Genomic DNA, 17,000 nt, shown 5'->3' on the forward strand with positions numbered 1-17,000 from the left:
TAAGTAAAATGTAACAGTATAAGTGAATCTAAGAAACAATAATGAGGAAAGTAGCCAGTCCACAAAATACTACATGATGTGTGATTCTGTTTATGTTGAAATATATAATAGAGAAAATGAATCTGTGATCTTAGAAATCAGGATAGTAGTGAGGTTACAAGTGCTGGCGAGGATGCGGAGAGAACGGACCCCTCGTGTGCTGGTGGTGGGAAGGTAAATCGGTGCAGCCACCGTGGAAAACAGTGTGAGTTTCCTAAAAAAATTAAAAATAGAATTAATATATGATCCAGCAATCCCACTTCTGAGTATATATAAAGGAAATGAAAACAGAATCTCAAGGAGATAGCTGCCCTGCCATATTCATTGCAGTCTTATTCACAGTAGCCAAAATATGGGAGCAACCTGAGTGTCCATCAATAGATGAGAGGATAAAGAAGATACACACACACACGCCTATATACACACATACACTGTGGACTATTCAGCCATCAGAAGAAGGAAATCTTGCCATTTTCAACAACACGGATAGACCTGGAGGGGATTAAGCTAAGTGAAATTAGAGATGAATACTGCATGCTCTCACTTACATGTGCAATCTAAAGAAGCCAAACTTACAGAGCAGAGAGTAAAATGGTAATAACCAGGGGATAGAGGATAGGAGAAATGGGGAGATGTTGGTCAGAGGATACTAACTGAGCAAGTTCTGGGGATCCAGTGTACCTCATTATGCGTATACTTAATAATACTGTGTTATATACTTAAAAGTTATTAAGAGAGTAGATCTTAAGTATTCTCACCACAAAAAAGAAATATTATTTGACACGATGGAGATGTTCATTAATGCTGTGATGGTAATCATTTTTGCAATATATAAGTGTATCAAATCAACACATTGACACCTTTAATTTACAATTGTTAGGTGTCAGTTATATGTTATATGTCAGTTATATCTCAATAAAGCTGGGGAAAAAAAATCAGAATAGTAGTTACCCTGTAGGGGTGGAGGTGCCTAGGATTGGCTAGGGCGAATTACTAGGGTGCTGGGATGTTCTGTTTCTTGATCTGAGTGTGGGTTTCATAGCTGTATTCTCTTTGAAAATTTATGATGTTCACTTAAGTGCACTTTTTTGCACATACACTGTACTTTAAAAGGTTTTTAAAAGTGAAAATATTAAATGTCAGTGATTATTGAGTGTATAAAACAGCATCTTGTGTTTATAGCTAGGAAGAAATGTAGAGCAGTTAGGGCATGTAAGCTATCAATTTATGAAATGTCAGAATTAAAGTACTTATGTTGTAGGCTCTGAAGAGGTGATTCCTTCTCCCCCCGCAAAGCACTTTAATAAGCAATTTTGAAATTACAAGGGACCCAGATAAGTAAATTTAAGATAAATTTCAGTTATAATCTAGGAATATTTTAAGTAGGTCACAAATTAATTATATTGAGTTTTTCAGTAAAAATACCTTTTTAAAAATATTTTTAGACCTATTGTCTGTTTTGCTACTTCCCCTATTGCTTGGTCTATTTCTAAACACTACTCAATTTGGCAGTATCCCTTGAGGAATATATGGCACTTAATGTGTATTGTTCCCTAGAGGAATCATGAAAGAAAGAAAAGATGCAAATTTTCTCTTGGGATAAAATAGAAATTAATTGAAGAAGAAAGAGTCCATAATTTAAGGTATAGTTAATACTGGGAGAAAATCATATATAATTTTCATATTTGTTGATTACATCTTCTTAGTTTAAATACCAGTTATTACTAGCAGAGTTCATACTCTTTATGCAGCAGCTTGCATGGCTTATGTTTATGTTATCATCTTGTTTTTTATATACAGTGATATAAGCTATAGTAATCATTTTTATGCATTTTCTTAGGCTTTCTTTACTTGCTTCAGACTCATCATCAGTTGGCTTTTGAATTCTGTATTAAGATTTTGAAAGAAATACTCCAACAAAAAAATGAATTGTATTTTTGTGATAGTGATTCTGCTGCATGGATTACAAACACTCTATCTCCATGCTTGGATAAACTCCATCAAAAGCACATTATCCTCCTACTTCTGTGGCCAGCTGCCTAATTGTATCTGCTGTAACCACACGCTGTTGGAACATGATACCAATGAAGAACAGAAATGATAAATTACTCCCTGCAGGTGATAGTGATAATGATAATTTTTAATTTCCTTCTTCCTCATAAGGTCTAGTCTGATCTTATTTCATTGGCTGCCGTCCTGTTACATACACACATGATACATTTTCTTTAAAGAAATACTCATCACACCAAAATACGTGAGGAAATAATTTATTTTGATTCTAAGTCATTGTTCTTCAAATGAGCATGTATAAAATGAACTGCATCTACCTTTGTGTATCTGGGATAAACAAGCAAAATATGGCTTAAAACAGATTTTTAAATATTCAATTTACACATACTTTGAGTTCTTTTCTTCCTTTTTGTGAAATCCTCAAAGACAAAACAAACATTTCATTTTGAAAGACTATATTCTAATGCTTAGGAATGTTTAAGATGCACAACAAAGCTACATGCCTGAATTCTTTTCCTGTATATGTGGAGGATTCCCACCAAATTACAAATGTGATCAAACTGTCCCAGAAGTTTGCTGTATGTGTATGTATTTTCCTTTTCTTCTGTTTTATTCTATAATAAGCATTGTTGTTGTTCTTAATTACCACAGATTCTCCCTTCTCTCAGTCTAAGGACTTTTTAAAAATTTTTCTGACAGTGGTATAATTCAGTGAAATTTTATTTAACTGTGACCTTGCCTTTGCAGATTAACCCAGCTCCTACCAATATTTTATTTTAATGCTTATTTTCCCTTCAGCAGTTCCCTTTGCCCCTGACAAGGTATACATGTGGAACAAAAGATAAATTTATTCTGTGCTCAGGCCTTATAACCTATCTGATCTTTTTCAAGCACGTGTCAAGCTGTGCTCCAGTTATTTATTACCATTGCCTATTAGTCATCATTTTCAATTTCCTGTGGTGGTTGTTTATTCTTACATTTGAATGACTTCCACAGAGTGTAAGTTCATTGAAATTAACATTTGAAAGACCTAGAGATAGCCTGTCAAAGTGATGGTAACAAGGTGGTGAAACTAATTGAAAAATAGAGGCATATTTATGTTTTTCAGCAGAATAAATAGCTTTGTCCCCTAATCTGCTGACATATTTGATTGGTTATAATGGCTTTGCAGAAATAAAAACACTAATCATAGTTCAGTTGGGTTTTATAGACTATGATTCAAGTTTAAGGTTTTTTCCTCTTTTTTTCTAATATTTTAATTATTAAGGACCACTTATGGGTGGGGGGAGCCCTTTCCCTTTCAGTAGCATTCTGTTTGAGGGTTAATACCCATTTTAAAACCAGAAATGCCCTTTGGTTTTTTCAGAGCAAGAGTTTTCTACTTGCTTAGTTATATGAATCTTTTTGGGTTTTTGTGGATTTTTTTAAAAGATTTATTTATTTATTTTAGAGAGAGTGCAGGAGCAGGAAGGGCAGAGGGAAGGGATCTCAAGCAGACTCCATGCTGAGCGTGGAGCTCCAGACAGGGCTCGATCTCACAACCCTGAGATCACAACCCTAGCTGGAACCAAGAGTTGGTCGCTTAAACAACTGCGCCACCCAGGTGCCCCAGTTATGTGAATCTTAACTGTCTGATGAGTTGATTATCTGCACGTAATTTTTTACTGCAGGGAATTTCTTCCTAACTTCTCATGCTTCTGCTTCATATGTGCTATAGAACTGATTTTGATATTACCCTCCACCATTTATACATTTCATACTTAGATCACATTTTCTGACAATGTAAATTGTTATTATAGTAATGTTCTTATTGTGTTACAGTTGGGAAAACCTGTCATTTTTTTTTTCAAATTCATTTAGTTCCTATTACATATTAGATACTGCCCTAGCCCTTGGGGGTACAGAGATGAGTGATTTTTGGGTGTTGCTAAGGGAACTGATACAAAGGTAATAGTTAAATTGAATGTCTCTCCATGCAATACTATAGATCATTTAACTCAAGTTTTAGAAATAATGTATTATGACAGAAGCTGTTCATTTTTATGGGAAATATAAATTATAGGTAAGGATAAAGAATATGAACATTCCAAATCTATCATCCACTTTCAATAGCTTGGTGAATATCTTTTCAGATATGTACATATATATTCATATTTGCATAACATATAATAAGTACCAATAGTATATATCTTATTCTTTTTACCTAATAGTATATTGTGACTACGTTTCCAAATTGATAAATATTTACCTGTAGGATTACTTTTGATGGGCAAATGTTATTCCATCATATGGAGGTATTAAGATTTGTTAACTGGTCACCTGTTGTTGAAAATTTGGGCTAAAATTGGCATCTTATGGCTAACTCTTTGCAACCATACTTGATAAATTTCCATAGTATATTTTTTTGAAAGTTTAGATTACTGGGTCAATGAGTGTATGCATTAAATAAACATTTTGATTGAGTCCATAACATATACTTAAACAACAGAAAAGTGCACAAATCTTAAGTGTAGTTTGGTAAAATTGCACAAAGCGAGTATCCCCCATGTATCCATGCAGCAGTCAGCTGAAGAAACAGAATATTATCCACAGCCCAGGAGCGTAACCCCTTTCTAGAATCTACCACTCTTGAAGGGTAACTACTATTGTGACTTAAAACACTGTAAGTTGTGCTGTTTTGAATTTTCTATATATAGATAGAATCATAGCATGTGTACCACTTTCACTGTGACTTTTTTTAAATTTTATTTTATTATGTTATGTTAATCATCATTCATTACATCATTAGTTTTTGATGTAGTGTTCCATGATTCATTGTTTGCGTATAACACCCAGTACTCCATTCAATATGTGCCCTCTTTAATATCCGTCACCAGGCTCACCATCCCCCCACCCCCTCCCCTCTAGAACCCTCAGTTTGTTTCTCAGAGTCCATAGTCTCTCATGGTTCATCTCCCCCCCCTTCATTTTTCCTTTCCTACTATCTTCTCTCTTTTTTTTTTTTTAAACATCTAATGTATTATTTGTTTCAGAGGTACAGGTCTGTGATTCATCAGTCTTACACAATTCACAGCGCTCACCATAGCACATACCCTCCCCAATGTCCATCACCCAGCCACCCATCCCTCCCACCCCCCACCACTCCAGCAACCCTCAGTTTGTTTCCTGAGATTAAGAATTCCTCATATCAGTGAGATCATATGATACATGTCTTTCTCTGATTGACTTATTTTGCTTAGCATAATACCCTCTAGTTCCATCCACATCTTTGCAAATGGCAAGATTACGGGGGTTTTGATGGCTGCATTATATTCCACACAGCACATCTTCTTTATCCATTCATCTGTTGATGGACATCTTGGCTCTTTCCATAGTTTGGCTATTATGGACATTGCTGCTATAAACATTGGGGTGCACGTACCCCTTTGGATCACTACATTTGTATCTCTGGGGTAAATACTCAGGGAAATCCAAATCAAAACGTCACTGAGATACCACCTCACACCAGTCAGAATGGCTAAAATTAACAAGTCAGGAAACGACAGATGTTGGCGAGGATGCAGAGAAAGGTGACTTCTTTTTAATATAAATGTTTTGTCTTCTATTATGTATTGCTAAGTTCCCTCTGGAAAGGTTATTTCAGTTTATTTTCCTAGTATGCATGCTACTTTCCCCACTAACTGTGGATATTATCATTAAAAAAATGTTTTCCCCATCGTGATCAAGGAAAATTGTATCTGATTGTTTCAGTTTACTTATTTTTCTAAATAGGTCAAACATGTTTTATATATGCTCATGATTTGATTTGTCTTTTATAAATTTCCTGCTTTGTCTTCTAATTTCTTTTGACAGTTTTCTTACTAATTTGTAGTAGCTTAATGTACAAAAGACAGTGCCCCTTTGTTATATATTATATATATATAACAAATATTCTCAGATTTCTTCATCTTTTAATTTTGACACTAAAATTTTTATTTTATTAATGTTTTTATTAAAGTATAATTAACATACAGTGTCATTTTAGTTTTGGGTGTACAACACCTGCTGCTCCCTCTGCTCTCCCCCTGCTCATGCTTTCTCTCTCTCATTCTCTCTCTCTCTCTTTCAAATAAATAAAATCTTTAAAAAAATGAGTCTGGGTTTTTTTGTTTGTCTCTTTGTTTCTTTGTTTTGTTTTTTAGATTACACATATAAGTGAAATCATGTGGTATTTGTGTTTCTGTAACTAATTTCACTTAGCATAATACCTTCTTGGTCCATCCATGTTGTTGAATGGCAAGATTTCATTCTTTTTTATCCTGAGTAATATTTCATTGTGTGTATGCATGTACCACATCTTCTTTATCCATTCATCTATCTATGGGCACTTAGGTTGCTTCCATATCTTGACTATTGTAAATAATGGCTGCAATAAAAATGGGTGCATGTATCTTTTCAAATTAGTGGTTTTGTTTTCTTGGGTAAATACCGTATAGAATTAGTAGATCATATAATATTTCTATTTTTAACTTCTTGAGGAACTTCCCTATTGTTTTCCACAGTGGCTGCACCAATTTACATTCCCACCAACAGCCCAAGTGTTCCTTTTTCTTCACATCCTCGTCAATGCCTATTATTTCTTGCCTCTTTGATTCTCGCAATTCTGACGGGTGTAAGGTAATATCTTATGGTTGTGATACTAAAATTTTAAACATATTAAGTTTCTGCCTATGTGTGATGCTTAAAAAGCCTTCTTCACATCCCAGTTTTATAAACACTTGTATATGTATATGTATATATTCTTCCTCCTCCTAACCACCCACCAAACCCCCTTCACTGATCTTTGTGATTACATCTGCTTACATGGAAAACCCCACCAAATGATGTTATGTCATGTTTGCCTTAAACAATCATAAGTATTTTAAAGGAATTCAGAGGGAAAAGGTAATCTTTTGTATTTACCAAACTATTGATCATTTCTGTTGTTTTTCTGTTATTTTTGATTTTTCAGGTTTTCTCCCAGTATTATTGCTCACCAGCCTGAAGAACTACCTTTAACATCTCTTCTAAAAAGTCTTTTGGCAATGAATTCTTTTAGTTTTTCTTTACTTGAAACTTTCTTTATTTTGCCTTCATTCCTGAAGGATATTTTTGCTGGATATAGAATTTTGAAATGTTTTTCCCCTCTCCAGTGTTTTTTTCTTTTCCATCTGGACCTCCAGTTATGTGTGTGTTAGATGCACAGGTCTCTGAGACTCTTGCATTTTATTTCAATCTTTTTCCCCTGATTTTTCAAAGTAGGTACTTTCTGTTGACTTACCTTCACATTCAGTGATTTTTTTTTCTCTGTCATCTCCATTCTGCAGTTCACCACAGGGAGTTTTTTTGTTTTGGTTATTGTTTTTTAATTCTAAAATTTCCATTGGTTTTTTTTTTTGTAGTTTCTTTTTCTCTACGAGAATTCCTATTGTTCGCTTCATTTCAGTGTGTTTTCTCTAACTTCATCTCTGTCACCTCATAACGACATAGAATTCCTGTCTTAAAGTCCTTGTCTCGTAATACCAGCTTCTGGACCATCCCATAATTGGCATGTGAGCAGTAGCTCTTCTCTTGAAAGTTAAAGACATTTTCCTGGTTCTTTGTATGTTGAATAATTTTTTATTGTGTTCTGGATGTTATGCATGTTATGTTGCGTGTCCTTTCAGCCCTATTATAATCATCTGGGGAATGTTGTTGATGTTTGTGTGAGCGGGCAGTCGACCAGTTAAAGCCAAAACATTAAGTTCTGTCAACCGTGTCTGGGCAGGGGGTGGTTCGCATCTCAGTCTCGTTCTCTAAACATTTGCTATAGTGTTTTGGGCTTTCATGCACAAACGCTGTTTAGTGATTAGTCTGACTTGTAGAGGTTTTTCAAATCTCTGCTTTGTTCTTGAGATCTTTATTTGTTGGTTTTAGGTTTTTGAGGCTTGTGCCAGTGATTCAGATTTTAGTTCCATTCTCTCAGCCTTTGTTATGTTGATTTGGATCTAACCTGTAGTTCAGAGGTCAGGCTGAGACTTGTGCAGGTTCATACAAAGAAGTAGGGTTCCTCTCCTCCCCCATATGTATCACACATACTCCATTTTTTTCAGTTGAAAATTATTCTATCTAAGGTTAGTTACTCGCTGATTTCATAAAGTGTCCTGATGACATAATAAGACTAGCTGAATTTAGGAAACTGAAGACTGAAAATTTTAACTAAAATTTATTGAGAACCTGCTATCTGACAGACCTGTGCTAGGTAAGGGGCACAACAATATGAATTACACATAGGCTTTGCTCTTAGAAAACACTGCAGTCTGGTAGCACGACTAACTATAAGATAGTATGGTAAGTATTGTAATAGAATTGTATATAATCACATTCTTTTAGCAAACATTTATTGTGTACTATGGGCCAGGCACTGCTCTGGACACTGGTGAACAAGACTGGCATACAGGAATAAATTTAAGAAAACAGTTGAATTAGTCTGTGGAGGGATACCAGGAAACCAGCTGAAAGAAGTCATGTTTTAGAAATGTTCTAATTAACTAGATGGTTTTCTATAATAATCTGTATCTGAGTACCGCATTGCTTTATATTTGTCTATTTGACAGTATTATAAATAGTACTTTGAATCTCTCTTGGTATCTAAAATATAATGAACCTCAGTGTTAAATATTGAACTTGTTTTGGGCCCAATCCGTATTAACCTCACAGATCAATAAAACTTCACATTCTCAACAAAAAGCAGCAGAGTACACAAATCAGCTTTATAGTGATTTTTCAATCATCGGTGTCCTATTTTTAACACTTTATAAGCTTTTTTTATTGCCACTTTTAAAATAGATTAAGCTAATTCCATTAGTGAAAGAAAAAGGGATGGTATCATTTAAATTTTAAACAAAAAGAAATGAAAATTACATATCCTCATCTGAATATTCGTCTTTTAGAGACCTTTTTGTACTATCACAGTAATCCTTAGAGTGACCTCAGAGGTTCTCCTTTGGGTATTTGCTTAAACATAAGTTTTATTTGAGTACTACTATATATTTTTTGTTTATCTTCAGGAAAAAAAAATGTGACATTTAAAAATTCTGTTGACCTCATCACAAAAGTATTCATAGTACTCTGCTTTAAAATTAGATGCACAAGATCAGAAGAAATTAAATGAGATCTTTGTATAAAAGAGTATGTTTAAGTTAAATTTATTGCTTTGTCACAAACCACCCTAAAACTGAGTGCCTTGAAGTCACAATCATTTAGATTTATTTGTGTATGATTCTGCAGTCTGGACTGGACTTATCCTCTAGTTCTTCTGCTGGTTTCTCCCCAGGTCTCTCAGGCTGCTGCAGTTGTCTGGTTTGACTGGAGCAAAGAGCTCCAAGATGGCTCAGCTTGCACAGCGGCCTCTCTTTGGGAGAGCATGGGTTAGCTAGGGGCTGGCTGAGGCCTCTTCCTTAATGTGGTCTCTCACTCTTCAGTAGTCTACCACAGTCATTTCTCTAATAAAACACATATTGATTATTTGATTAGCCTTGTTGCTCTTATTATTATATTGTTTCTGTGGGGGAAAGCCAAATTATATTACTTTATTTTTACATGTAACATCTTTTCCAGGAAAAAATAGTGGCCTGTCATAAATTTAAGAGGTATCTAGTCTTTGAAATGGTTTCTTGTTGCCATGTCTTGAAATACTGAATAATTAATTGTTATGTCATGTAATTAGTTTAATAATTATTTATATTCCCTTTTTTTTCTTTTAACAGGCAATTGCTGGCTACTTTGATATATATTTTGAGAAGGATTGTCACAGCAGGGTAAGTATCATGAGTTTTCTCATAAGAATTAATTATGTGAAATACATTGTATTTTTTTGTGTGTGTGCCCCAAGGTGTTTGATCATGAGCATTTTGCTGTTGTAAGCAATTGGAGCTTGTATTTGATGTAGTAGATTAATGTAGCATGATATTAAAAACCAGATACTTTTGAACTCTACGAATGCAGGTCGTGTTCTCCACGGGCCCCCAGAGTGCCAGAACACACTGGAAACAAACAATATTTCTATTGGAAAAGCCATTTTCAGTTAAAGCAGGTAAGAAAGAGGGCGCTTGGGTGGCTCAGTCGCTTAAGCGTCTGCCTTTGGCTCAGGTCATGATCCCGGGGTCCTGGGATTGAGTCCCTGCATCAGGCTTCTTGCCCTGCGGGAGCCTGCTTCTCCCTCTCCTCCCCACTTGTGCTCTCTCTCACTATCTCTGTGTCTCTCTCTCAAATAAATAAAATCTAAAAAAAAATTTTTTTAATTAAAAAAAAGCAGATAAAGAAAAGGGGGAGAAATGACTTACTCATTTTGAAGTAAACAATATTCCTTCATTCTACAATGACTTTTTGTGTGTCCACTGTATTTGAAGCAATATAACATGCTAAGTAAGGTAAGATGTTCTTAGAGCTGCATAAGTTTTAGATGGCATATCATTTCATTAAAGTAGTGATTTAAAGAAAACTCTAGATTAGATTTATAATTCCTGCCAGTTAAAATGTGCTTTAGTATGTAGCTTTTGAGTACCACAAAAAAATTCTGAAAACTTTTCTTTAAGCAGTAACTAATATATACTAAGTTGCAAACATAACTAAAAATACTTTCACCTCCAAAGTGACTGAAGAGAAATATCACCCATAGAAGTGAAGTGTAAATTAAAGAGAATGCCATTCAGTACTTATGGTGTTCAGTATATATGTCTAGGGGCCTCTCCACTATCTCCACCTGCTCAAATCTTACACGGTGCTCAAGGACCGGCCCAATTCCACATTCCTCTGTCTTACACCGCATTGATTGCTCACTCTGATGAGAACCTACAGTTCTTATGTACCTACACCCTTAGCTCCAAAAGTTAGAATTTGACTATAGAACCTTTTTTTATTTAAATTGTTTATTACATATAAGTTGTTCTCCCCCACCTTCACTGAAAGCTTTCTGACTATATGAAACCTGAATGTACAACAAATTTCAATGAAAAGATACTCAACATCACTAGTAACCAGGGAGAGAGGCCAATTAAAACTATGTAAGAAACTGTTTCTTATCCATCACTACAGGAAAAAAACATAAAATTTAACAAGGCTAAGTGCCTGTAATCGTGTAGCCAGATGGAACTTTTATATTTTATACTCTTCTGCTGATAATCTTTATTGGTACAACTTGAGAGAACAGTTTGCTACCATCAAGTTAAGTATAGATGTATAAATATCCATCACTATAACCACAGTTTTTTTCTAGGCATATATTCTGAACAATCTCCCCTTCAGCCTGTCTACAACAATCTTAACAAAAGTATGGTTTGTAGAAGTGAAATATTGGAGGCAACCTGAATGTCCATTAAAAAAGATATATGGTAGTTGCATACATTAAAATCTCTGTAACAGATAAATCATATATTTGTGAATATCAGATCAGCAACATTAAGCAAAAAATGTTGCAGAATAATTCCTACAATACACTGTTTCTATGGAGTTTAAAGACATTGAAACAGTTACACCTACACATGTAGTAAAATAAGAAGCGATACTTAAAGATGATAACTGCGGAATTCAGTACAGTGGCTACCCCTGAGGAGAGAGAGAAATAGCAGGGAATGTAAAGAGGGTTCAGTGCCATAGATCTGAATTACTCCTTTTAGATTGAGGGAACTGTGGGAGAATGTTAAGATTTGACAAAACTGAGTGGTGGGTCCGGGTGGTCATTATATTGTTCTATATGTTTAAAATATTCCATAAAATTCAATTATAGTTTGATTTCACTGTTGATGCATAAATTGAATTTAGTAGATGCAGATAAACACTATTAGAGTAAAGCAGCACCTTGTTGTCATGTTTTCACTTTAAGATTGCAATGCTACGGAAATAAAACCTTGATGGTGTCATTTTCTCTTTCTCCAAAAAGCTTGAGCAATAGCAAAACTGAAGTGTGGGGAACACAAATGAAATTTTATTACATTTTCATTTGTTTTTGTTTGGTTAGTTGGTTGGGTTTTGTATAGCTTTGGTATTTGGATTGATATTTGGAAACTTGAAAATGTTGCTTTCTTCTTCATGGTAACCATTTTATTATCTTAATGCTAAATTTTAAGGGTAGTGCTAATTCATTCATGTTTTAATCTTGAGGGAGACTTAAGATAGCATTTGAATTTTCTCCTACCTAATTACAACAAAATATTATTTTATGTCTAGTGAAATTTTGAAATCCTAACTATTCATTACCCAGTAATCCTTAGAGTAACTGATTCAGCTTTTTTAGAATACTATGAAGGAGGTGTGTGATTTTAATATTGCCTTCTTGTCTACATTCTGTATTTCTTACACTGCCATTATATATGTGCTTGTATTTAAATGCAAGACCAGTACACCACAAAATTTTGGAATCTCCTAAAATATAACTGGGAAAGACTTGAAAGGGAAATTTCAAAGTAAGGAAAATGGGGTCATTCTCAGCTAGAAGGGATTATATAAGGAAATACAACACTTTTTTTTTAACCCTGCTAAATTCTGATGCTAGTACTAATGAATAGAAGCCAGAAGTTGCAAGGCAGAGTACTGAAGAAGACATGCTAATCAGAAAATGCCTCCAGAAATCTACACACAATGTCCCCTTGAGTTTTAGAGGAGAACTAAGATGTATGCATGTAGGATGAAATGCCTGAGGTCAAGCAAAGCATCCGGGGCAGCTGTGAACAAATAGTTCTGAGTTTACATGGGGCTGTGGGGTATGAGTTTCAACCAGCTAGAGTGGGAACTCCTTTTGGACTCTATTCAGTCCAGAAAGACCATAGCTTCATAGTGGGAATAAACTGTCCCTAAAGTAAAGGCTAACCTGTATGCTCCTTAACAAAGCTTAAAAACAAGCCTTAAAAAGAAAAAAAAAAAAAAAAAAACGAACCCAAGTAACTTTATTGGCAACAAAGGAAAACAAAAAACATTGAACAACATAAAATTCATCATGGCCAAAACTTCCAATAAAACATTGAATGCAGGAAGATATCAGTTGATAGAAACAGACCCAGAAATGAAATTAGCACACAAGCATGTTGAAACATATTCTAAATACTTTTATATGAGAACATATTTAAAATCCAAATAGAACTTCTAGAGATGGAAATTATAATATCTGAAGTGAAAATGTCATTCAGTGCAATCAACGGAAAAAACAGGTCAGTGTTCTTGAAGATGCAGCATAAAATGTATCCAAAATGAAGCACAGAGAGGGAAAAAAAGATTTTTTAAAGAAACATATCCACAGTATCCTGTGGGAAAATATGAAGCACTCTAATTTAAATGTGATAAAAGAAGTCCCTGAAAGAAGCAGGGGCAGAAAATATATTTGAAGATACAATAATGGCCAAATTTTTTTCATTTGATAAAAGCTATAGCCCACAGATTGAAGACACTCAGTGAACCCTAGGTAAGATCGATACACTGAAAACAGCACCGAGGCATACTGCAAACCAGCTGCCCATAAATAGTGCTAGTAATAGAGTCTTCCCGTGACCCAGAGATAAACTAAACAGAGGAACAAAGGAAGAATAATTTCAGAATCTTCTTCAGAAATTGTGTAAGCCAGATGATAAATGACATTTTCAAAGTGCTGAAAGAAACTGTCAACCTAGATTCTATATTTAGAATATATTTCAAAAATGAAGGCTAAATAAAACTTGCCCAGAAGAAAAACACTGCGAGAATTCATCTCCAGCAGACCATCAGTACAAGATAAAGTAAGTTCCTCCAGTGAAAGGAAAATATCACCAAATGGAAACTTGAATCTAAACAAAGGAATGGGAAATGTCAGAAGTAGTAAATGTGTGAGTTCCTAAAAAAGACTTTATTTTCTCACTTTTTAATTTTGTAAAAGATAATTGACTAAAGTAAAAATAATGTATTACGGGTTTCAAAACATAGCGACATAAAATGTATGGCAGTAATCAAAAAAATTGAGAAAATGGAAATATATTAAGTTCTTACACTGTACATAAAGCAATTTAATGGTAAATTATGGTAAATACGTATATTGTAAACGCTAGAGGAACAGGTAAAAAAAAGTTTAAATCAAGCCACAAAATAAAGCTGATAAGCTAGTAGTGAAGATAAAATGGAATCTCAAGCAAAAGATTTAGTTCAAAAGAAGATGCAAACATAAAGAAATAGAAAACAAATGGTATGGGGCACCTGGGTGGCTCAGTCGGTTAAGCGTCTGCCTTCAGCTCAGGTCATGATCCCAGGGTCCTGGAATCAAGCCCAGCATCAGGCTCCCTGCTTGGTGGGGACTCTGCTTCTCTCTCTCCCTCTGCCACTCCCCCTGCTTGTGCTCTCTCTCCCTCCCTATCTCTCTCTTCCTCTCTGTCAAATAATAAAATTAAAAAAAAAAAAAATGGTGTGATGGTAGACTTAAATTCAAAATGAATGGTCTGTATATCCACATAATGGAATATTATTGAGTGCTAAAACGAAATAAACTATGATGCTATGAAATGACATGGAGGAATCTTAAATTCATATTCCTGAGTGAAAGGAGCTTATTTGAAAAGGCTACACACTGTGTGATTCCAGCTATATGGCATTCTGGAAAAAGCAAAACTGCAGAATGAAAAAGTAGTGGTTGCCAAGGGCAGGGGATAGAAATAAGCAGAGCACAGAGGATTTTTAGGGCAGTGAAAATAAGCTCTCTCACCGAATGCAGCTTGAATAAACCAGAATGCAGGGAATAGCTATTTGAGATCTCTGAAAAGTAAATTGGAGAAGACCAGAATTCAAATACCCTGAACTGGTGATAAATTTATGATTTGTTTGCCTCCAGTATCCCCCAGTCTGGTCTCCAGACAGCCTGAAACCCAGAATTAAGGCATCAGCGCAGACTAGCTCCTCTAATTCTAACTTGAGGAATGGGGAAAGGATCTCCTAATGCTTAGAGAGAGAAATCCACATTTTTCTCTATTCTCTTATACCCTCGCCCCCAGATAACCCCACAGTGGCAGCAGTGGGGACCCACAAACACCTTAAACTCTGAGGGATGGTAAGTAAATGAGTGGGTGTGGCTGTGTTCCAGTTAAACTTTATTTACAAAAACAGGCAGCCAGCCTCAAAGCCTTTCATAAAACAAATCTCCAGGCACAAATTGCTTCATTGCAAATACTTCCAACCACTTCAAAAAGTAACACCAATTCTATACAGTCTCTTCCAGAAAATAGAAGAGAGCTAATTTTGTAAGGGCCTTAATACAAAAAAAGACGAAAATTAAACTACAGAACAACATCTTTCATGAATATAGATGCACAAATTGTCAACAAAATACTAGCAAACTGAGTCCAGCAATATTTTTTTAAAAAGAACAATACACTATGACCAAGTGAGGTTTAGTCCAGGAATCCAAGACTGATTCAATAATATAAAATCTAAAAATATTGTAAAATCATTTAATACAGTCAACCATGCTAACAATCTAAAGAAGAAAAACCACGTGGTCACATCAGTGGATGCACAAAGGCATTTGACAAAATTCAATATCTATTCATGATAAATACTCATAGCATACTAGAAATAAAAGAGAACTTCCTGAACCTGATAATAGGCATCCACACAAAGTCCACAGTTAGCATCATACTGAATGGAGCAAAACTGAATGCTTTTCCTCTGGGACAAGGCAAGAATGTTCACATTCACCACTCCTATTCTCTTATATTGGAGGTCTTAGCAAGTGATAGGAATGAAAAAAGAAGTAAATGTCATTGGAAAGGAAGAAATAAAACTGTCATTGTTTATAGATAACATGATTGTGTCCACAGTGAATTCTAAGGGATCTTCAAAAAAAAACTGCAGAACTAGTAAGAATTTAGAAAGGTAGAAATTGACAGGCTGGGTGCCTGGGTGGCTCAGTTGGTTAAGCAACTGCCTTCGGCTCAGGTCATGATCCTGGAGTCCCAGGATCGAGTCCTCCCCCCATCGGGCTCCCTGCTCAGCGGGGAGTCTGCTTCTCCCTCTGACCTTCCCTCCCTCTCATGCTCTCTCTCTACCATTCTCTCTCTCTCTCTCTCAATAAATAAATAAAAATCTTTAAAAAGAAACAAAGAAATTGACAGGCTGATTCTAAAATTTGAATGCAAATGCAAAAGACCTGGAGTTACCAGGCAATTTTTCAAAGAATCATATTGGAATCCTTTTACTATGTGATTTCTAAACTTACTAAAAAGTTATATTAAACCAGACAGTAAGGTTTTATACTATATATAGACATAGAGATTAATATAACAAATAGAGAATCCAGAAATAGACCCACTTTTGTATAGTTAATTATATTTTTCCAAAGGATTGGTGTAATTCAATGGGAAAATGATAGTCTTTTCAAGAAATGGTGCTTAGAACAACTAAATGTTTGTACAGGAAAATAATCTCAATGCTTACCTTATACTGTATTCAAGAACCAACTCTAAATGCGTCAAAAACCTAAATATAAATGTATAAAACTGCAAAATTTCTAGAAGATAACGTAAGAGATAAGAGACCTGGGGTAGGCAAAAGTTTACGAGGGTGAGGTAATGGTAAAAGTCATTGAACTGAACATGTAAAATATGCACGTTTTACTGTATATAAATAATGCCTTACTAAAGTTAATTAAAAAAAAAAAAACCTCACTGGACTATCAATATTTCCAGGATAAAATCCAAATTCCTTACCTTGGCCCTTTACAGTCTGACCATTTTTCATCATTTCCAATCCCACTGTGTTATATTCCACATCATAAGCCCATCATATGCTCCAGCTCATATGGACTTACACAAATTGCTCATTTTTTAGCTAACTTTCCTATCTTTTCTTACTCCTTACCTTTGTCTAAGATAGTCTACATAGAAAGCTGTTTTGACCTCTTTCACTTGATAAATTTCGATTTTTCTCTTTATTACCCAGCTTAT

At 34.9% G+C, this 17,000-nt stretch overlaps 1 protein-coding gene across 4 annotated transcripts in view; it reads left to right on the forward strand.

Annotated features, from left to right (window-relative positions):
- Positions 1-17,000, forward strand: part of PRMT3 (protein arginine methyltransferase 3) — a 138,458-nt gene that overhangs the window by 110,585 nt on the left and 10,873 nt on the right. For all 4 annotated transcript variants that reach the window (XM_027578120.2, XM_027578117.2, XM_027578118.2 and 1 more), the window contains 2 exons: positions 9,816-9,866; positions 10,054-10,141. In XM_027578120.2, coding sequence (XP_027433921.1) covers positions 9,816-9,866; positions 10,054-10,141 — 139 coding nt within the window. The remainder of the gene's footprint in view (positions 1-9,815; positions 9,867-10,053; positions 10,142-17,000) is intronic.

Source organism: Zalophus californianus, chromosome 11 (genome assembly GCF_009762305.2).
Source record: "Zalophus californianus isolate mZalCal1 chromosome 11, mZalCal1.pri.v2, whole genome shotgun sequence".
In the NCBI taxonomy this organism is placed as follows: domain Eukaryota; kingdom Metazoa; phylum Chordata; class Mammalia; order Carnivora; family Otariidae; genus Zalophus; species Zalophus californianus.